The following is a 25036-nucleotide window of genomic DNA, read 5'->3' as shown; positions in this document are numbered from 1 at the left end:
CGATGCCACTGCTGGTGGAGATTTATTTACCCGAGGGTATCACAAGCCCAGTAGTCAGCACTCTTTGTGCTGACATGAATTATCATTGATATTGTTATATTTATAAATTAATCGTTTACAAAATTTTGAATTTTTTGAAATACTAAGACTTTTCTACCTCAGGCATATATTACCTTAGCTGTATTTGGCAACATTTTTTTGAATTTTGAACATCAATGCTCTTCAACTTCGTACTTTATTTGGCTTTTTATAACTGTTTTGGATTCGAGCGTCACTGATGAGTCAGTCTTTTGTAGACGAAACGCGCGTCTGGCGTATATATAACATTAGTCCTGGTATCTTTGGTGAGTTTATATACACTGCAGATTATTAGTTACTTTGAAATAAAATTGTTCGCTGAATACACCAAATGACGAATTTGTTATTCAATTTAATACTTCCCAGAAGAAAAACTGCACTTGATTATTCTTGATTATGATCTCAAAGAAATTGTCTTGCTATTTTTTTTTTTTCAATTGCACCGAATAATGCTTTTCATTTCATGATTTGGCAAACACGCATACCTTTTTATGTTGATTAACAAAACATATAAATTCTTTGTTACAATACGATTCTATTGTTTGACGAAGAAGGCGCCGTGTACACACAACACGTTACGTAATGTTAGCGTGTGGACACTTTGTTTCATGTATAAACAATGTATTCCTTTCAATTCGTTCACACTATTTTTATATATATAATATATAATATCATATACAAAATATTTAAGAACATATAGAACTACTATTTGATTTTTTTCTTATGTCTAGAATTCAGACAACATTTTTTCGCTTAATATAGATCAATTTACGATTTCCTTTGCACCGATAAAACATTTGATTTTCCTGGACTACTTGAAACTTAAAATAGATTTGATTATTTCATATAGAGTCAGTGCCAAATGATTATCATGTTTACATTTCAGCTATTTTATTCGACAAACTTTAAGATATACTACAACTGTAAAAAGTACTAGGTGTAAGATGATTTTGCGGTCTTTCTGTGGGAATTTGAAAGTAAGTACAAACAAAATCTGGTCAATTAAGGCTTGTGTGATGAAAACGATTAGCATTTATCATGTTAAACTATTGTTGAAAGTAAGGTTGAAGGTGGGTACTTAATAAAACGTTTCTTTTAGTGTTTTCAAACTATAAGCTATAAATAACCAGATGTGCATAAAGTTTCAGTTGGAAATGTATTTTTATCAGATCGGTTGAACACGAAATACGACATATAAAAATTTATCACCAAGCAATGTTAGGTTTAATAACATTTAGATTTGTAATTACATCTGCAAAGCATTTCTGTGAGCCAAGGCTCGGTGTTGAAATCCGTACTGTGACCTTTAATGGTTTACAAATACAAATTGTGACATTGAAAGGACTTGTCTTATTGACACTGATACACATCTTCTTATGTCTATTTACATTAAAGATGTAACTAATGTTTAATTTTACAATAATTGTCGAAAAGTATAAACACAATTCATTGAATAATTAATCGAAAAGATTTTTTTCTAACAGTCAAAATCGCCTTTGATTTTTAAGCTTTAATTCAAACATTTTCTATACATCTTTCAGGTCAACAACTCCTGTATTCGGACGCAGTTGACGGCATATAGATTAACCGGTTAGTTTAATGTACATCCCTTAGCTACTACATGTATGTTAAACATATTATTTAAAGAATTATTATATATGTGTAAAGGTCGTACCTTTGAAATATAAATTATAATGCACGTGGTTTAATCTAACTTCGGAAAGAGTCAATCTTGTATATGTTTGAAAAAAACAAATCCCATACATCCTTTAATGACATAAAATTACTTGCTTGATTGTGGTGATTACATTAAATATTTCTTGATAAATATTCCATACTAACTTCATAATTAATACACGATAGACTTGAGGTATAGATTCTGGGTATTGACGTTGTTTTTTAGTTACGTGTTATACTAATCTTGTATTTGTCTTTGTAATTTATTACTTTTACTTTTGAATCTGTTTCGGGCAATATCCATTTAACATGACTCGATACTTATACATCCCATTATTGTGTAACTGTGCAATGGATGGTTGTTTTTTCTTTGTCTTTCGCTTTTGTTAAATAGCTCTATCAATCTGCCTGTTAGATTTTCTTTGTCGACATTTTTGTTTGTTTTTGTAGCGATTGTAAATGTAGCTAAATTTTGATTTTGCACTCCTTTTTGTGACATTTGTTTATGTCTGTTTGTTTTGTTCACACATGGTTGTCTAAATAATGACATTATTTGAAACAGCCATCAATAGAACATGTTTCAATTGCTATAAAACCAGGTTTAATTCAACTATTTTCTACATAAGAAAATACTTGCACCTAGTCATGAATTTGACAGTTGTCCACAATTCGTTTGATGTGTTTAAGCTTTTAAAGTTGTCATTTGCTTATTGACTTCCCATTTAGAATTTTCCTCTGAGTTTTTTTTTTTTTTTTGTAATTTACCTTTTATGTCAAAGTGCACTTATCTTTGTATTTGCATTTAGACAAAAATTCTGGAAAACCAAATCAGTACACAAATATTTTATAAGGTAAAATCAAATTGTTTAGCTGTTATTCCACATCTGCGTCCACATTAACAACGGATAAGCTCTTAATGTCAAAATTAAAATTATACCAATGAGTTGCAATACAAAATACTACAGCAAATTAGACGTTTTAATATTACAAATCCGTTCAAATTTATATACTGAAACCTAAAGCAAATACAAATTCATTTAAAAAAAAAATTAAAAAAAAAATACATATTTAAAGAGATTTTCTGGATTGAACTTTAGATGCATTGCTCAAACGAAAGTAGAGAATGTAGGGAACGAGATAACAAAATTCTGTTAGTCCCCAAAGGGTATCACTAGCCCAATAGCCACTACGGTACTGACATGAAAATACGGATTTTCTGTGTTATTAAAATTTTCTGTTAAAAAATGTTAGAAATTATTATAGATTAAGGAATGTATCTACCTCATGCAAAGCTCTGTTTCTTTCACGGATTTGGCTATACTTTTTTGATCTTTTGGATTAAAATTCTTCAACTTTTACATAAGCTTTGGATTTCAAATATTTTGGCTACGAGCATCACTGAAGAGACATCTGTTGTCGAAATGCGCATCTGGTGCAGGAAAATTTGTACCGTTAACGTTAATATTATTTTTAAATGTTACGTATGTAGTTTTTGCATATTGTGAGGACTTATCATCAATCTATATTTGGATTGGACGTAAACATGGTAAAATCTTATAAAGTTATGTTTATATAGCACGGTATTCACAAACTATTGTAGTTTTTCACATTGATTCTTGAGCAGTTGTTGGCATAATATGGATTATGCTCTTCCCATATATCTTACGATGGTATCATACTCAGCCGCAAACGGGAGGGATTTCATTTGGTTTTTATATGATGTAGACATAATCTATCAATCAGTTAAAGCTGGCATGTCAATAACTGCTAGTGGTCCTTTGTTAATTTATGTATCATTATATTTCATTTAGTTTCTTTTTTTACCTATTCTGACATCGGACTCGGATTTCTTTAGAACTGAGTATCTGTGCGAATTATTGTGTGTACGATTTTGTGTATATATGTGGATGGTGAACGCCCGCCGCATTGTTGATCCTGTCCCAAGTCAGGAGCCTCTGGCGTTTGTAAGTCTTGTTTGAATTTTAATTTTAGTTTAAAGTGACTATGTCGGCGTTAAGTGTGACGTCTATTATCACTATACAATTTCGATTTAGGGCCAGTTAAATCACGCCGTCGGGTTCAGGAGATTTTCGCTGTATTGAAGACCAATTGGTAGACTTCGGCTGTTGTCTGTTCTTTGAACGGGTTGCTGTCTCTTTGACACACGTCATATTACAATTCTGAATTTTACTTATCTAGCATATATATTGTCTTTGGCTAATATATGCAGGCAGGCTTTTTTAGTTCAACGCCCACACTGCTCCTGCATATTGTAATGATGAGTTGAGGTTTGAAAACGCCCAATGGTTCATTTGTATTGGGAATTTAAACTCCCTTTTTGATCTAGAAAACAACCCTTTTAAAGTGAAAATAGAAATATAGACATAATAGTTATCAAAGGTACCAGGATTATAATTTAGTACGCCAGACGCGCGTTTCGTCTGCATAAGACTCACCAGTGACGCTCAAATCAAAATATTCATAAAGCCAAACAAGTACAAAGTAAAAGAGCATTGATGATCCAAATCTCTAAAATATTGTGCCATATACGGCTAAGAAAATCTATGCCTGGAATAAGAAAATCCTTAAAACATTTCTTATGATAAATACAAGTCACAGTGTAAGTAATTTACTGCATCAGTTAGTTGATTGACAGTGAAGATATTCTAATATCTCTTTCGTGACATTTGATTGTGGAAAAGCTAATGATTTTTATATTATTTTCAACAAAATGTTCGTTGTAATTCTTTTCATCACTCTTTATTGGCAATATTAAATTAGAAAACTTATTCAGAATTAGATATTATACTTCCCGTTCAAAACCCTATCATAAAGCAGGTGACAGTCATTCAATAGAAATAAGAAATAGTTATTTTATTTATCATTTGATAAATTGAAGATATATTTAGATGTAAATAGTTAAGAACTGACAAGCAATTGAAATACACGTGAATACACACGAACAAAGTGTTCTCGATAGATCAAGGGTAAGCTTCCAATGCAGTGTGAATTATTTTTTTTTAACATCCTATCCACTAAATAAATGTGGTAACTCTGGCTTGTTTTGAAATTGGTATGAAAAGTTTTGCATTGTTAAATTCATCTTGAATAATGTTCCTTTATTGTAGCGATAAATTTAGAATTGTTTAAGAAATAATTCACATTGCTTTTCATCATGGCAACACACGCCATTTATTGATTGCTTTCGGGTACCATACCGCATATTTTGTTAAAAGTTAACACAAATGTAAGACCCAGACATATAAGTGATGTGTTTGCTTGAGTTTCTTATTGACAGCATATCTGTTGAAATTTGAGGCAGACTTTCTTTGCAAGTTGTCGAATTCCTATGACAAAGAACTGTTCGCCTCTTCTTGTCAACTTCTTATCATTTTGTGTAAATCGGAGTTCCTTTTCCAGACATTTCAGAAAACATAAGGAGTTCGGTCATTTAATTTCACATTCAGATATATTAATGACGTTTTTTTTTCCATTTACAACCAAACGATTTATGTATTGGGTTCCACTTAAGTTTCCTCCGAAACTTGAAGTTAAATAAACAACAGACACGGCTTCCTATGTCTAATGTTTAGACTTATACCTCGGTTTTGACATAAGCGGTCATCTATATTAATGTTAATACTAGAATCGGTGACAAGCGAAAGGATTTTAATTTTGAAATTATAGATATTCCCCACCTTAGCAGCAATATTCACCTTCAACCATGTCAACCTTTACCTGCATATGGGATATACATTTCCCAAGTAATTCAGTATTCAAGAGCTTGCAGATACTACTCGGCCTTTATACAACATCACCAGTGATTGAACAGAATGTTGTCGAGCAAATGTTATGTCAAAGAACGTCTCGTCCATTCCCTAAAAAACTTTGACAACCTTTATAAATAATCCGTATTAAATTCTACATAATACACGATGGTCTTGAAGTATATATTTACTGTACGGATGTTGGTTGACATCTTAATTACGTGTTAAGTTTCCTATACTTGTCCTTATACTTCTTATATTTATGTTTATGATTATATACTGAAGACATACCTCGGTACTTATACTTCCCGCCATTGTATGTATGTTGTATGGTAACATTTCTCACTCATTTTTAACTTAATATGTACCTTGTTTTTATGCCATTTTGTGTTTGTTAGTTGTGTGTAGAGTGATTAAGATTAAATAATATGCTGACTGCTGTAACAAATTTGTGTTCGTCTCTACCTATTATATCTGTTTGTTTTGCTCTCACATTGTTATCAATATTATTGAATTCATTGCGCTTCCGTACAATTGAGAGGTAAAGCCAGCTTTAAAACCAGGTAAAATCAATCATGTTCTACATAAAGATATTTTGTACAAAGTCAGAAACAAGATATATCACATTCGTTTCCATTTGTTTGATTTCATCGAGCTTTTGATTTTGCCATTTTATAAAGGACTTTCCGTTTGAGTTAGTTTTTTCTAATAATTTTATTTTTTTTCTGCAAGAACCAACAACATACGATAACTATTAAACGACGAAAATTAAATTTTGCATTATGTTATTAAAATTATTGACTTTTTAGAGGTCATCAATATATCAATGTTGAAATCGATTATTAAGATACAAATATAGGTGACAAAAAACAAACGAACCCCAAAAAAAGCGCAACCGATTGTGTCATCAGGGCAACTTTTCCTGCAATGAATGCGTTACGCATCATGCATATACACATTCAGTAAAAATGTCACAATCTGGGGAACAGGACAGAATCGGTTAAATTACAGTTAATATAAATGTACTGGTATCTTAAGATCTAGTACTGCGAAACATGTCTCGTTAGATTCTTATCACTTAAATTTGAATATTTATGACAAGAATGTAAAATCAGGTCATTTATATACGCAGTATTTTACAATATGGTTTTGAATACTTTGTGTTTCATTATTGTGACTTTAGCTGTACGTCATAACAGTGCTGGTATTATCCATCATAATGGTAAGTTCGGTTTATTGTTTTAAACAACAATTTGCAGTTGTTTCCATTAGTTTGTTTCTTATAAATAATATGGTTGATTAAAATCTGATACTCGTTCATAACAAAATTACAGTAAAAGTACATTTGGTCTGTTACGTATTACGAATAAAGAAATGCGAAGAGAACAGAAATACAACGAATACAAACAGGAAACAAAATATATCAAATTGTTCATCATATTATATATCATTGTATATTATAAGATCAGTTGATAAAGACGATTGTTATTTGTTATATGCATATAGTTTCCCAAAATATACATAACCATTATTAGTCTTAGTTCTAAATTATATTTTGCAACATTAACATATATTTTGTATAAATGGTGCAATTTCTTCAGAAAACTCTGTCTGCTACTTAAGGGTATACTCGAAAGTGGCCGAACTTTTACTTCACAACAATTCAAGTCATCTACGGACTAAAACAGTTGATGAATGTGTTATTCAATATAAATAAGTCGTGATAGTCTTTAATAGGTGGCATTAGATTATCGTCCTCTTTATACCAAACGTGAATGGGTATTTATTAATCTCGTAAACAAATACATACAACGATAAAAGTATGCATAACAAGGAATTAGAATTATCACGTACTAAAAGGTTAGTTATAAGAATACGAATATGAATAGTTAATAAAAATTTTAATTTCATTAAGACACAAAGAAGACATCTATGTAAAAAAGATCAAATTCAGACATCCCTGTCGAAAAAAAAACCAACACATAAACAATTGTCTTGAAAACTTTCAAGCAGTACACAATTCGTGGAAGTGATTAACAATGTGAAAAGAAAACTAATATTACAATCATTCCTAAATTTTATCATTTATGATAGTATGAATCTCTCCCTTCCCTACCATCGAAAACAAAACAAAAGAACAATTAAACTTATATCAAACAGATTTTTGGTTACCCATTTAAGCCAAACTTGACGGCATTTTGTGCAAGTATTAAATTAATTTGTTTAAAAAGAAGCTGCAGTTGTAACAGGTATAGAAATATCAAACAAGTGTAACTTAATTATGAGCATTCAAAAGACGTTTTAACCACATCTGAAAAACTTATTACTATTGACCGAACCATTCTAAACTTGCATGAACACATTTCGTATATTTCAGTTTAGCTAAAAATACATCAATTGTGGATTTTGTGTGTATTGTATTTCAGGTGATGAAAATCTTCACAATCTTATCAAGGAAATACAAGCAGAAAACAGAGCAATAAAACTCGTATTACAAACAAAATTAAGAAAAAGTAACCATGGGCATGAAAATAGACATTGATTCATTACGAGAAGAAAACGCTGAAATAAGAATGCTATATTACTTAGAACATAGTAGACAATCTCCTTACAGGAAGTTGTACGAACATGGACGTTCACACAATGTACAGGTATCGTTCAACAACAGAAGTACAACATATAAAAAGGCTCAAGATGCACAGAAGAAACGACTTCTACAAACAACGACTACCATGTACATGTGCGTTATTTGCCTGCTTACTTTGTTAATGTTTTATCCATAACCATTTAGAATCAATTAGATTAAAAGAATATTTCATATGGTGCGAGACCACAATGGTCGTCCTTTGATTTTCGTTGTCCACGAATATAGTCCCTAGTGTTGACAGCAGGTTACTTGCCATTAATTTTATACCCCTTACAAATTTATTTTTCCATGTTTAGAGCTCAAACTGCAAGTAGGGGGTGAAATTACACTATAAAAAATTTGGGTCCAAAATTTTAAAGGGAAGTAGTGATTTGGTCTAGCTGAAAAAGGTTAAGGTTTCAAGACGCCTTAAACATAAAATTGTCCATATTTTGAGTTAAAGCCATGAAGTTTTCTACAATTTTGATATAATTTGTCCAAAAAGTAGTACAACACACTGTAAAAAATTCATTGAGAAAGTGCAGGTTGGATTTTTTCAATATTCATTTTTGTTCTAAAAGAAATGCGAAATAATTGTGATCTCGGACCATATAAGTCCGGTAATACTAGCTTTTCGTAAATTTGAAATAAGTTGCCCTTTATTCGTAAGAAGACAGAACATTTGTTTAATTTTACATGGAAGACCAGGGTGTTGAAATCTGTATAATTCTATAAAATGTGCTTAAACAATGTCAAAATTTAATTTCAGTGTGTGATACTTGTTCATCGACCCCTGGAATAGCATTTTCAACAGCACTGGCGCACACAGTTAACCTTGGCCAAGATCAGCTAGTCGAGTAGGACAAAATTTTAACGAATATCGGAAATGGCTTTGATTTACGCCATAGTCATTTCATTGCACCAGTTAATGGAATCTACATTTTCTCAGCGTGTGGATTTTCTCAAGGTTCTTTCTATAGTCACTTGGATATTGTAAAAAATGGAAAAGCAATCGGATATCTATATACTCATGACCATAACATGGGAACACAAGTGGTCATTTCTATTTTAGAAAAGGGTGATATGGTGTGGGTTAAACATCGACACGCTTATGATTCGTTAACAGAGAGACAGATTCATAATGTTCTAAAAATGATTTTTTTTTCAACAAAATTCAATAAAGGAATAACTTGTAATATAAATATAGAAATGTTTTTAAATGACCGAGTTGTTTATGAAACATACTTAGGCCTTTGCAAATAAATAGAAAACGATAAAATGAACCAAAAGCATAATTATAATAAAATCAATACAAATTAAAGTCAAAATGAACAACGAATAAAATACACTAAAAACAGAACTCATTAAAACAGATTGAACAACAAAAACCTAAGCACAAATGATCACAAATTTGTGATCTCAGATGTTCTACAGAGGTAAACAGTTGTCGTGTCGTGCTTCGTATTTCTTCAAGGTATATTTTTGCGGATGAATCGTATTCGAGTAAAGAGAAATATAGTATTGCATGTGTTAAAAGTGGAGCGTATCCATTGTAATCTATAACGTTCAGCAAACTCATGATTTAAGCTGTTTTCATAATTTAAAATAGTTAAAGGTAAAACTAATATAGGGTGGTTATTTTGACTTTAACAGAAATTTAAACTGCATTTCTTTAAAGACAATGAATAGTCATTTTTAATAAAATGCAAGGGAGACACATAGTCTCAAAGTAAAAAAGTCAAATTAAACTCTTTGTTATGTTTCAAATGAAGAACAATATATTTGTATCTGTAACATTGGCTGGGTTGTAACTGAAAAATAGTGTCGAATGATTTTATTAAGACAAAAACTTATATGGAAGTAAATCCTGTGTTGCCTACTACAAGTCCGTTGGTTATTTTTGACGTTAGATTGTTGTTTTGAAGATGTGAATCCGACATATGCTATGGTTTACAATTATCAGCTATGAGTACACAAATAGTAAAACAACAAACAGATTATATGTTAATTCTATAATTCAATATACAATTAGATATGTATTTAATAAATTACTCGTATAACATAGCATACTAATGTTTTAAAACAAAAGATATGAACTACTAAGTACTTGACATTCTGACACTCAATAGGTGTTGTCTACGGATTTCAAACTTCTGTCGAGAAGACATTTATTCAACGTTGTTACCTGGTGTTTTTAATTGATGCGTTAAGATATAAATTCAAAGTAATATATCTGATTCAAACGATGTCGACTAAAAATAAGTGTTTCCTATGAGTAAAACATCAAACACTGGGAGCTCAAAATTGATTTTACACTCTCAGTCTTTTCTACTTTTGTTATTGTCGTTCTGTTTGTCTTGTTGCTATTGTGTAGTAGAGTTACTATTTAAATATTTTAGAGATAACTGTATTGTGCAGGAAGCTTTGCGGACGTCCATCGATAGTTTAAATGTCGCAGTATATTACAGTTATCTCTTTTCTAACGCAAAACAAATTCATAATTAAATTATTATCAGTATTTCAGTGTTAAATGTTCATTCAAAAAAATCCGCGAAAAGATGTTGTCTTCTTTGATTCCTAAACTAGATGACGTCATAAGTTGCTTCCGGCGTCAAACGTAAACAACAAACGTTTTCTGGCTCCTTATCCGCGTCAGAATGTAATAAAATTTCATAAAAAGTAAGTGCAAAACATTTGAGTTTTTTTTGGCTTATTATTGAAAAAATTACATGCTAATATACAGTCCGCCAAAAGTTAAGCACCACCTGTTTTTATTGCACAATTTTTTTTTCAAATTTAAAAAATCAATTATTCCACGAAAAAAAAACCAATCATATAGCAATTTTGCTAATGTATACAATAAACAAACCAGAAATGTAATTTTAGTCACTTATGAAGGTTCTATGCATGTAGGTTTTCCGATTATAGAAATAGTGTAAATTACTGAATTCAGAAGCAGAATTTAAGTTTCACTTTGATTTTATTTTTTTACAAAAAATAATCACCCAATATTATTAAAACTTTCTACACATAAGCTTTGGTATGTTTGGCAATTTCAATGACAACATTTGAGTCAATAGCATGCATAACAACCTCATTCCCGGTAGAGTTTCAAAACACGACGTTTCATTCTCGGTATAAGCCTTCAAGCTTTAGTTTAGGAAATCTGTTGCATTAAACAACAAATACCACTTTTAAATCTACAAAATATTGTGAAGGTGGATCTCTGTGATTGAGATTTCCGCCAATGGCATCTCAGACATGTTTGATAGGGTTTATGTATGGGGACATGGAAGGCTAAAACATAGTGAAAGTGGCTTGATGTTCTTTGGACTCGGTTAAAATCCTTGCTCTGTGTGTTCTAGCGTTGTCGTCCATGTACAAGAGTCTTGGCAATGTAGACGCAGGTTGGGGACTATTAAAATGAGGGACTACAATGTTTTAAGGCTCCAAGTCTCTGTTTGTCTGTCCGTTTATGCTACCCTGCAGAACATGCACACCCAGCTTATAACGGTATAAGAAGCAACCCCGTTTTGGATCACCCCAGCACTGAATGCAGTCCTTGTGCAAACATTGTTTTTGGTCATAGGCCGTTTTGTTTCACTTCGAAATTCGTATTTTGGCGTCTACTGGCAGTAAAAGAAACTGACTACCATCTGAACAATGAGTGTTTTGTCAGCTTCTTTTGTTCAAGCATAGATAGTCATTATCCCATTAATACCTGACGGTGGAGTACTTTCCTGTAAGTATAGGTCTCTATACACCAAGACTTGCTCTTCCGTTGCCTCTGAGAAGTCGACTGACCAATGAACGAACACTTACACGACCACCTGGAGAAAATGTGTATTTGTAAACGCGCAGATGACATTTGATAAGAGGTTGCTTGACTGCTTTATCGGAGTTCAATCTTTTTGGTCGTAAATGATTTTCTTAGTGTATGTTGAAGGTAATTCATAACACCAAACATTAATATTTTTTTCGCAATAGTTAAAAAAATATTGCAAGTTATATTTCGGTGGTGCTTAACTTTTGGCGGACTGTATACATTCCCAAATTCAAAATTTCGGCTACCTTAGTTACAGACAAAGAGATAGAAAATATAAAGCCTACTGTAATCCAATCAGATTGCATTAGAATTTGATGTAACCTTATCATCTTAATACTAGTGCACTAAAAGATAAAAACTTTCATGATACAATCTCACCTTTTATAAACAATGCTTCGGAATTAGATATTGATATTCACATACTTGTCAAATGTTAAAGTAAAATATGCAATATAAATATACTTATAAAATATATTAGTAAGATTTAACGAGTTCTGTGCCACAGAGCCGATTATCGGCCCAAAGTCATACTACTTTCAGTGCCAAAGTGCCGATTCATCGGCCGATTGAAATGATGTTATGAACTACGTAATTTACTATGCAGTCGCAAAGCTGACCCCGGTTTGACCCCATTTCTTAAAGCAACAGTGGCCGTTATGTGATTACCATATATGGACATTTTTTTACCAAAAAAAGTGAAGCCCGTTTTTTGGAATCTGCAGTTTTTTGCATGAATTAAAACTGATTTCCTTTTAAGGTGGTACCTAACACTACAGGGAGATAACTCTGTAAAATCACCTAAACGTTTTAGTTACGTTGTGTTGATAAGGAAATATTAAGCTTCTCAATGATCAAAATTGGTGTTTGTCAAACTGCTATATGAACAGTGTAATTTTTCTGATAAAATGGTTGGTTCAAATTTTTTGAATTTCTTATATTTTTGTCAAAGGGTCAAAGTAAATACTTTGTCAAAATACTATGAAAATTAAACGAGCCAAATTAATTTTAGTGAAAGTGTTGGGTACCACCTCAAGTGAACATTCTTGAGTATATAAGAAATATATTACTTAACTCCATTATGGATTAAAATCATTTCTTTTCTCTAAAAATGTGTCTTCATAGTCAAGGTGTTGACGAAAAAAATTGGTCACAGAAAATTATAATCGTAATTTTCTTTCTTAACTTCTCGGGAAGCTATGCTGAATTTAAATTATGTTATGTAACATAACTTGGACTATGATATGTCAAATTTGTGCCACTTGATCATGTTGATACGCTAAGATACGCAAATGTGCCACTTCGATGTGTCGATATTTTTGACGAAGCGGGGCCGACGGTATTTCACGAGTTACGTTCCTTTGTTTGACACTATCATGAACAAACTATTGTTATATCAAGCACCATATGCTGTTATTTACATGTGGATATTATAAAATAATCTTATTAAATATATTTTGATACTGCAAACATCTGCAAAATATTAGAGAAAAACTTTTTATCACTTTTCAGAACTCAGTCCAAGTAAAATAGGCTCTATGTGGACCTGTGTGCTACAATAAGGATAATAATTTAATATTAATTTAATATTCCAAGAGTTAATTTAATAATGTTTTGGTAAGTATTTTTGCTGCTGTAACCAAATTATTTTAACACAGAAATAAATTTATACTCTATTAATACAAGGGGTGGTCAAAATATTCATGAATAATGGATCAGGACAGGATTAAAATGATAAAAAACAAGAGTTCCTTTTTATTACTGATACCTCATTCCGGACCCTACCTTTTTAATTTAAACTTAAAAGAGATCATAATGAAAGTATTCTGAATGTAAAATCTTCATTATTTTTAATAAAAGGAAATAAGTTTGTAATCCTTGTATGAACAAACTAAATATAACAATAAATGTTCTCTCGTTGATTTCATGCAAGTTAGTTCTTACTAATGAATGGACTCAAATTATAAAAAAAACCACATTAAACCAATAAATGAATGGTGCTAATCATGAACTTGACAATAAATAAGAACAAAAAGTATTCAGTAATATTTTTCTTCTTCTATTTGAAAAAAACTATGCATTGTTATATTTATATCAATGTATTTCAGAGCAGTTTCTGGGAGTTAAGTCAACAATTATGTTTTAGATCACAAGTCAAAATTAAGTCACACTTCATGTCAGTATGATCATGATTTGAATAAGATTGATTAAAATGCTACTCTGAAAGAGACTTTTTTAAGGTAGCAACCATTTGATTTTCGGGGAGTGGGAGGTGGGTGGCTATGGCTTTTTGTTCTAGACAAACTTTTTTTTTCATTCTTTTTGGCGACGAGTCGAAAACAATTCTTCTCTTTCAATTTTTGCAGTTCATTTAATGGCAGCTGAGGGTAAAAAAAAATTTCTCAGGGTCTAAAACAAATTATGTTTTTATCCATAAATTGGAAACAAAAAAATCAATAGAGAATTGTCAATCCAGTCAAATATTCACAGCTGACCTCGCCATTGTTTTTTTTCTAAAAAAAACAACACACTAAATGTATGTATACATTGTGTTCAGATGCCAGTTGACATCGATGTGTAAGATTAAAAAACTACAATGTCAAAAAATGTCTTTCGTTTGGACTTTAGTGGGGATAGAACGTTAGAATTGTTGGTTTTTTTAACTTTGAGATACGTATTAGTTATCTTTTATATAGTATATATAATCTTTATTTATCTGACAGGTGAAAAACGTAGAAAAATAACACTATTATGCTGAATCCAAAAATGCAAAGAAAAAAGGGGGTCAATAGGCTCGTTTTCCCCTCAAATTGAAGCGAAATGTGCGATTTTGACCCTATTTCCAAACATGTCCACCCTGTCAACAACAACGGTTACATCAAATTCAAAGACTTTTAAAACTAAGGCCGTATGATTTTTATGTGAAAAAACATTAGAACTTGAAATGTAAACATTTCCCTTGGTTGTTTTTGACGTCAAAATCCTTTTATTTTCAGATTTATGTCTAAATTATGCATTTTCTAACTTTAGTTTAAGGCAAAAAATATTGATTTAATCGATTTTTCGTAAAATTTCCCCGGTAGATTTTTTTTAAAAACAGATATGTCAAAGCTATGAACTTTTTGAGCATTTTAAGGTAAAAAAAAAAAAGGGGGGGGGGGTCACCAGACTTTTAAAAAAGTTACGAGCTTTTGTTTAACCCCTCTACCCCATAAGGTCTGATTTCAATGCGCTCCATTAATTACTTAATTGTGAATTCTTTATTGATGGCTTTAATAAAATAATGTTTGTAATTATATCAATAAACGATTGCTGAATATAAATGTGGTTATCGTATGACTGTTTCTTATCAAAAAGCGAAATTTTAATTATTTTGGTGAAATACGGTAATTTTGTCTGGCGCGAGTTGCTTCCCTCTATTTTGGCGCCATTATCGGACCAGAGGAATTTCAAGGTCGCCATTGCCGAGCAGCATACTAAATTGATGAATACGACCATGTACATGCATAACAGACATTGTGGCGAATATACAACGATGAAGGTAGAGTTATTACTTAAGAAAACATATTAGATTTCGATATAGTAGGCAGCCAAATGTTATGAGTATCACGAAAAATACAAACTTGGGGGTTGTCTCAAAATACTCGCTACTGTTGAAAATCACTGCGGCTGAAACCTTGCACGGGCTCGATTTCTGTTCCATGTTTAATCGTTACAGCTGGTATCTTATTCATTTGTTTATTTTAGTATTTTTACCCTTTACTGACAAGTTGTAAACATGTCTGGCAAGTTTTGAAAAATATCCGTGTGCAAACGACCGAAGAGGAGGGGATGACATCTACTATGAAGTATCATTTTTACGCTACCGTTGGTGTCAATGAATTAGTCTTTTATAATAATCATTTGTAATATCTAATTTCGTAGCCAAGTTAGGGTCATATGTATGTGGGGTACCCCATAACTTCCCTCGGACAGTTTCTACTCCCTAGCCCCAACCAGACTCTGCCCCAACTATATTTCCTTTCCTTTTTACCCTAAAAATTTCTCCTCTTACTTCAATACTTACTGATGTCTAGCCCTGGTCATCCACAAGCCTCATCATCACCAAAGCCAAACAAACCTAAGGCTTTACCATCAAAACGAGAGCAGAGTTCACTCAGAATATTCATTATCAATTTTCAGAGTATTAAAAACAAACGTAACGACCTGCAAGTTTTACTGGAATCTACAAGACCAGACGTCATACTTGGAACTGAAAATTGGCTATCTGACAAGATTCATAGTAAGGAGATCTTCCCAGATTCCCTAGGTTTTCATTCGTAGGGACAGAAAAGGAGACCCGCATGGAGGGGTGATCATAGCAGCACGACATGACCTTGGCCTCACACAGAGTTTTTGTAGCGACAAAACAGAACTAATTTCAGGAAACATCAAAATATGACCTAGGAAATCAATATCGCTCAACTGTTTTTATAGACCACCAAATAAACAAGACCTAGAATATATAGATACAGCAGTGGCAGAAAGTAGAGAGAAGGGCAGCTAGGTTCGTGTACAATGAATACCAAGATGTATCCCCAGGTTGTGTCAGCTCCTTAATGGAGAGACTAAAATGGGAGCCTCTTAAAGATCGCCGCTGCAAAGACCAACTCACCATGGCATACACGATCCGCAATAGATTGGTGGATATTGACCCCTCTAATTATTACAAACCCGGAGATTCAAGGACCAGAGGCGGCCACCGCATACACCAACAGCGCACTCTAAAAGACCAATACAGGTACTCCTTCTTCCCAAGATCAACCAGGGAATTGAACACTCTACCGGAAAAAGCCACAACCGCAGCTACACTAGAAGAGTTCAAGGCCAGCCTTACCATCCTGCCAGAGGCCTTGACAGGAGCTTCACACACCTAGATCTCCTTTGACCCCAGATGTACATAGTTTTATTTGTAAATAATTTTCCTGTAAATAGTTTTTATTAAGGTGGTATGGGAGTCTAAAATAAAAATGATAGAATTTGTTCATACTTTGCCAAAACGTTGTATCTATTGATACATAGTGAAAAATATTATAAAAATGATAGGTCACCGCGCATTTTCTCAAGCTACAGGATGGGACAAAATGACACATTTTGTATGGATTATACAGGAAAAAACACCATTTTGTGATTAGAAACTAAACAAAATGATAGAATTGTTAAATACTTCAGGAAAAGATAGCTTTCAGACACTGCTTTGAGAATATCAAAAGAAAAGATAGGGTCACCGTACGTTTTTTCCGGCTAAAATACAAAATAGGAAAATTCCATACAGAATCCTTCAGAAAATGCACTTTTTTAAAGTAACCTCCCCTTAATATGCCAGTTTAAAAAAAAATAAAAACAACCAAAAATAATTAACATTTGCAAAAATATCAATATTTAGAAGTTATATTCTTATAAATTGGTACTTTTAATTGAAAATGTACATTAAACATCTGCATTCCTGCATCAAATTTTGCTAACTTGATGGAAAATCTGGACCTTTGATTCTCTGTTTTTTACAATCCAAGATGGAGGAAGACACCCATACCACCTTAAGTGAGAAGGGAAGGCCTCATGATTTCACGAGCAAGAGTCATTTATACACTCAAGAGTCCGACTCTGTACTGAAAGAAGAAGAAGAAGAAGAAGAAGAAGAAGAAGAAGAAGAAGAAGAAGAAGAAGAAGAAGAAGAAGAAGAAGAAGAAGAAGAAGAAGAAGAAGAAGAAGAAGAAGAAGAAGAAGAAGAAGAAGAATACTTCCATCTCCTTGCTCCAAGACAAAATTAAAATGACAAAATGTATTTCCAAGATAAACCTTTTCTTTGATCCCTCATTCCCCTGTCTCCTTACCCCTGTCCACCCCCTTCAATTAAGGTCCTCAAGGGGTTTGATTGACTTGTTTGTTTTCTTGAGAATAGGACATAATTGGCCTAATTTGTAAATGATTACCCCTACAGTAGTAGGCAATAAATCTTATTGAAGGATTAGTCTTGATCAATCACAATTTGTTTACCATTACCCCCCCCCCCCCCCCTCCCCCAAAAAAAATTCTGTTTGGTATAAAAATTTCATAAGGACTAGTATTAGTAGTATCAGGGTTAAACATGTGTAGAGTGTGGCCATTTGACACTTTTTATTTTTAGCTGTTCATGTATATTGTATATAAAAACTACTTTTTTCAACAACAAAAAATTTGGGGTCATTTTGGATTGATTTTAAGCAACCTGGTACCAATAGAAGCAGTATTGTCACAGGTTTATTTTTTGGTTCTATTTTTTTTTTGTGTCTCATTTTCATTATTTCTGTTTAGAAATTCGCTATATATTCAACCAAATTAACTTTAAAAAAAAATATTTTAAATGTTCTGAAGGGAAAACAAAAACACATGAAAACGAACCTAATATTATCAAATAAACACATATTAATTTAGACCATTCTACTTCTTTTAAGGCCTCAAAGATAAAAATCCAACCATACATTTGTAAATACCCTCAAATTATTTTGTTGAAGAAATGTGTTTTTATATGAAATATATATATAGCAAAAAATGCAGGTGAAAAATACTTTTGGCCAGGTACTGTATTTTGAGTTGAAAAATCATTATTGTTTTGTGAATAGTATTTTTAAATAAATACAAAATTTGTGTATCCTATATTTCAAACAGGGTACAAAAAGCCTCAGCATAATTTTTTCATGAGGCTGAGCTGCATGCATTTTCAAAATTGAAGGCAGCCGAACAGCAAAAAGTCTTTATTCAACCTATAGAAACAAAATCACTATTTACACTTGTTGTGCATGTAATTATATTTTGTTTGCTCATTATTGATAACCACAAACTCTTCATTATTTTTACACCATAGCGGCAGGGGCATTAAGTTTTACCCTTGCATTGTCAACCTTGCATGTACGTCCCAAATTTGGTTTCTGTTCTCTAACTTTAGTTTGCCTCTACCAATGATATTAAACTAATACACAATTAATGCATATATATGCTTGTTACCAACAAACACACATGAAGTTTGAATTTTTGATGGGGTAGCTTTTACTTTTCTAGAGGTATGCCCCTTTACAAATTGAAAAATTGCTAAATTTTTGTTCCTTTCTTTAACACAAGTTTGCTCCATCTAAATGTTCTGAAACTTATACATGTATGCAATGTTTACTACAACAAAACTCAGATCAAGTACAAATTTGGGTGGTGTCACTCTTTTCATTCTTTATATGCAAGCGGCTGCTCATCTGTGTCCCATGGACACTCTCCCCATTATGAATTAGTCTACATCTATATGCTTTTGAATGTCAATAATTGTTGATTTTCTCACAGAATTACTCTCATATTTAATTTCAGGTTGCAAGTACATTTGTACATGTACATGCAAATGGAAGGAGTGATCTTGGAATGTTCAACTTTACTTGGAAACTTTTGGCAAAGTACTGACAGAATTTTATGAGAAGCCAGTATCATCTTATCTTGCAACCAGAAACTATGTGTAAAGTGCTGAAACTTAAGAACAACATTCTACATGTATATACAATATGTGTTGCCACAATCCACTTGAGGAACTAAGATCAACTATAAATTTGAACTACATGTATATGCTTTAGTGCTGTCAAAATCCTAAAAAAAAATTCAATCAAAAGGACCTACTTCACCTAACTGTCCCAATGATGAATACAGATCATATATATATATTGAGTCTTATAAAAAAGGAGAATGAAAATAATGAAAATATAGAGCTGATCAGCTAATGATTGTACATTTTGTACACGTACATGATTTATAAATGGCAACAATACTTACATGTATACTAGTACATTGAAATTAACAATATTAATAAATGTTTTATAAATTTGATCTCATAGACATTTGAGAAATAAAATCAATAACGTTTCAAAAATTTGATTTAGTTGAGCCTTTTTTTTACGCTCGGTTTCAGTACGTATTGTGGTATACCATTGACTGTCCGTCGTCAACATGTTGGACATATACTCAAAAATTATAAATACTAAAAGGTACATGTGGTAGATTTGGACATATACTCAAAAATTATAAATACTAAAAGGTACATGTGGTAGATAAACTATTTGTGTGCAATAATTTACAATTCTGTCAATTGTCATTGACCACATAATCATTTTTATGGTTCATTGGTCAACAGTAAGTCCTCTTTCAATGTGCTATATTGTGTAAATAAAAGGTCATCTTCATGTATATTTGGTGTATGAAATGATTATTAAATGTATTATAACAAATTAAAATATCAAATAAGAGGATGTGATATGATTGTAAATGAGACACAAGAGACCAAATAACACAGAAATAACTATACATGTAGGTCACCATTACGACTTCAACAATGAGTAAAACCTATTCTGCATAGTTGGTTTTAAAGGCCTTGAAATGACAAATGAACTATTTAAAACAATTTAAATGAGAAAACTAATGGGTGATGTTATGTCCAAATAATGAACGAAAAATAAAAATGTCTGTCTTGCAGGGTTTATCGGAACTTAACTTCGTTTTTATGGATTTGTCTGTTTCTTGAATTCTAAATAAGTTTCAAAATATTTGGTTGATGGGATGATTGTTAGAGAGTCCGACATATGGTGTGGGCTCATTGGTTGATTATATTTCGAATAACTGAAGCCGGCCCCGCTTTGGCAGTCAGTCCCCACATTGTCACTGGAGAAATAAAATAACTAAGAAAAAAAAATGGTAAAAAATAATTATAAAAATCTAAAAAGGTTTCATGAAATTCTGTTGGGCGGTTTGAGAGGAGTTATGATGACAAGAAACAAGACTGACTGACGGACGGACGGACGGGTCAAAAACATTATACCCTGTGCAACTTCCTGGTGTGGTGTATAAAAATAGGAAGATGGGGTATCATTGTTAATGAGGCAACTCTTCACCAGAGACCAATTTACATAGAAGATAACAATTATGTCCCCCTACAATTACCAAAAACCCATATACCACATAGTCAAACAAATAAAAGTCCCAAAATTTACTTTTTTTTATATATTGCACATAATGAAATTTTAATTTGTGCATACTGAATGGTCACTGGCAACTATTTCAAGCATAATACGGATGAGAACTCAACATACAGAAAAGTATCAATTATGAAAGTTATGCAAAATAAGAGGAGCTAGATATATGGACTGCCATAAGAAAATGAATGGACAATTATCATGATTATGCTTGGTGAATGTATGATCATGTATAGGCAAAATTCCCCCTTTTGACCCTACGAGTCTTCGTATGTATACATCCAGCTGTATGATTGATTGATTGTTGGTTGCTTTACGCCGCATTGGCACAACAAGGCTATATCGCGGCGATCCAGCTGTATGAACACTCTGTCTAAGCAAGGGATTATCTGTCAGATATGTCATATTTCTATGTTTAATAACCATACGATATGAAAAAAAGCAGATGTGGTATGATTGCCAATGAAACAACTATCCACCAAAGTTCAAATTTAAAATTCAATATTATAAATAAAAAACATCATCTTCTTTCATCACGCATAGATCGATGATTAGTTATACATTTCTTTTTGCCACGGTAAGATCAAATCAGTGTTCACAAACAAAATTGTCATTCACATTTTTTGCCGCAATGACATCACTCCACTATATTTTTTTTAATGAAGAACTTTCCTTATTAGCTTACCTTTTAAAAAAGCATGTCAAAAATTAAGATAGAAGTTAAAGTTTGCTAACATCACCGGCTAATATATATATAGCGTTCCTGTGTACTGGGCGGAGTTTTAAAATTACCATCCAAACTTTTCCTGAACCTAGTAGTAGTGGATTTTTTTATATATAAAGTCTATAGTATAGTGTTTGTGACTGCCCGACACGCTGCCGGTGTTCCTAGAAAAATCTCCACATGGTGAAACCAAAATTTTGCGTTCCTCCGCAAATCATGCAGAATTGAGGAATTATATCATACATTTTGTAGGTCGGAATACTAGGCCAGTCCAGATTACTTTTCACAGTGGTGGATCCAGGGGGAGGGTTCCGGGGGGTTGGAACCCCCCTTTTTGGACGATCATACTTTTGAATGGAAAATATAGTTGGAGCACCCCCCTTTTTGTCCTGGATTGGGAACACCCTTTTAAAATGGCTGGATCGGCCCCGATTGATCAATTTTCATCTCCATGAAAAGGCGGAAAACAGCAAATTATTATTATTACAAGAGAAAATTGAAAATCAGCAAAATAACAATTAGCAAAATAAGTAATAGAAAAATCATAAAAATAGAAAACATTGGCCCCGAAGTCTTAGATTATAGGACTTAGTCTAGTGTTCAGAAACTCATGGAATTGTGATACGAGAAAATTTATCAGAAGATTGTCATGCTAATTTTTTGATAAGGTAAACAGTCTATGGAAGAAGCGTATCGATAAAAACTTTTCTTATATCAATGAGCGATATTGTCTAATATCAATTGTAAATATGCAGACATTCCATGCGGAAAATGTTGTTTTCGGCAACGAAAAATTATGAAAATACTAACTTTAAAACTTATTGTTCAAATATAAACAACAATTGAGTCTAAATATACATTCAGAAGTTAGTTAGAAGCTAAAGTTTATGTCCGTGAAAAATTTGAAGTGCTGTGTTTTTCTTATATACATAAATAAACAATGCGGTACTTTTAAAATATCAATGCGATACTTTTAAAATATCATAGCGGTGTTTTTGTAATATCTATAATAGTAATTATTAATATTAATATTTGACTGCTTTCTCAAAATTTTGACAATTTTACCTCTTATGTCTGTTTTGTTCATGCATCGTTGTAAATATGACAGAATTTGATGATACTGTCATACACGTGACAGGTTTAGCGCAATATAACCAGGTTCAATCCACCATTTTCAAAATTTGTTCACATATATATAACATTTAGCAAATTTCTAATGAACGCACCCAAATAATATATATCAGATATGCTCGTAACGCATGCATGGAAGACTTTCTTTATTGAAAACAATGAAACTAACTTTTGACAAAGATGAATCATACTGTACTCGTTCAGATTGATTCGACAAAATTTGGCCTGTGCTTTTTTGAATCTCCTTTTTGTATACAAATAAGACTGTTGGTTAACAAAGCAACGGAATGCCCTCACGGTCATCGCGATGTAAAAGAGCGTCCAGGCGGCGAGCTGATTATGTTCATAGTGATATCGATTTACCAACGGTGAAAGTCTTTGATATTAAAAAGGAACTGTTTTCCTTCTCAATATTTTTTCTATGTTAATAATAAATACATTCCATTCTCAATTTTATTTTCTGTTTGACAAGATTTTTGATTTTCGTTGTATCTGAAGTTGTTCAATTTATAGTCTGAGGCTACTCAGTTGGTATCTTCAAAGTTCGAAACATCAGCATTTGTACATTTTAATTTGTTTGGAATATTTATTTTACCATTTGAATATTTATTGTTATTTGGAGCTGTATTGGATTGGACTGTTTGAAAGAATGTTTTTTTAAGTAATGATATGTATGGTCCACAACGAAGTTGTCGGTGCCATATAGCTTTATCCTTGTTAGAAATTCCGTAATTTCGAAATTCCGTCATTCTGAAATTCCGTCATTCTGAAATTCCGTAATTTCGAAATTCCGTCATTCCGTAACAAACCATTATACGGAGTTTTTTTTTTAAACGCCTTCATATATTGGGCTGACTTTTGTTATGTGAGTTGACCATGTTGAGTTACAGATCAAGTTTAAGTTTTGTTCTGCTTGGCTAATTTTTGCTGAAATTACGGGCTATGGACTTTGATAAATTGTTGAAAATCTCAGTTATACAGACTTTTTTCCAAATGCAAATCAGATATTGGACTGATTTTTTTTTGTATGTGAGCTAACTATGATGATTTGCAGATGAAATTTAAAATTGCTTTGCTCCGCTTATTTTGGCCAAAATTAAGGGTTAACAACTTCGAAAATTGTTGAAAATCACAGTTATACTGACTCTTTTTCTATACACCTTTAGATTTTGAGCTGATTTTTGACATGTGAGACTACCATCATGTTTGTGTCCACATTTGTTATTGAAATTGCAGATTTTTCAACATTTTAAGACGGGACAATTCGTGTCGCTTTGACATATCTAGTTTTTGCCTGTTTCGATATTACCCATGTGGATAGGCTATAGCAGTGTGACCTCAAAGGCAGATCCAGCCGTTTTCAAAAGGGGTTCCAAACCTAGGATAAGGCAGTGGGGTCCAACCATATGTCCCAATTCAAATAGATATAGGAAGATGTGGTGTGAGTGCCAATGAGACAACTCTCCATCCAAGTAACAATTTAAAAAGTAAACGGCCTTTAACACGGAGCCTTGGCTCACACCGAACAACAAGCTATAAAGAGCATTGATCGGCCACTGGACCTATATTAGAATCTAATAGGTTGGTAGTCTATTTACAACCGCATTTAAATTCCACCATTGCATCATCACTTCAATCAGTTAGTCGGTTAAACCATGTGATTGAAAACAATAGACTGAACAGGTTGTTAACACTTTCAAATATCAATAGGGTCAAGCAACATTTTTAAAATGATAAGATCGTGTAAGCGTTAATTTTGTTACAGATACGAAATTTTAGTGATATTGATCCTCAAACATTAAGCCGGTCATGAATTAAGTTTGTGAATTATGTTTGCGGTTCTTTTGACTACATTGTGATGTGTCATCGTATTAACTTTATATTAGAAAACTATAGCAGTTATATTAGAAAAGAATCGCATTCATAAATTTTTGATATTAAAAAAATATCGCTATAATATAATACAAACATCGCATTGCTATTTTAAAATATAGCAGTATCTTTGACTTATAGGCGATTTTGGCTTATCCAACAATTGAATTCATCTCAATTGCATTCTACATAATTTGCTACATGACATTCATTGAATTTGTACATCTACAAATGATAAATCGTGCATTTATGTCTCATTTATTCAACAATTCAATTTTCTCGTTTAAATACACCTTGCTTGGTATAACTTAAAATAATTCA

The 25036-nt window shown here is 32.3% G+C and overlaps 1 protein-coding gene across 1 annotated transcript in view; it reads left to right on the top strand.

Annotated features, from left to right (window-relative positions):
- Positions 1–6641: 6641 nt before the first annotated feature.
- LOC139482234 (uncharacterized) overlaps positions 6642–25036 on the top strand; it is a 398699-nt gene continuing 380304 nt past the window's right edge. The window contains exon 1 of the mRNA XM_071265971.1: positions 6642–6744. Within this exon, the coding sequence (XP_071122072.1) occupies positions 6666–6744 (79 nt within the window). The 5' untranslated portion in view covers positions 6642–6665. The remainder of the gene's footprint in view (positions 6745–25036) is intronic.

The sequence above is a fragment of the Mytilus edulis genome, chromosome 7, assembly GCF_963676685.1.
Source record: "Mytilus edulis chromosome 7, xbMytEdul2.2, whole genome shotgun sequence".
Taxonomy (NCBI): Eukaryota; Metazoa; Mollusca; class Bivalvia; order Mytilida; family Mytilidae; genus Mytilus; species Mytilus edulis.
This window is presented reverse-complemented; position numbering and strand designations above follow the sequence as displayed.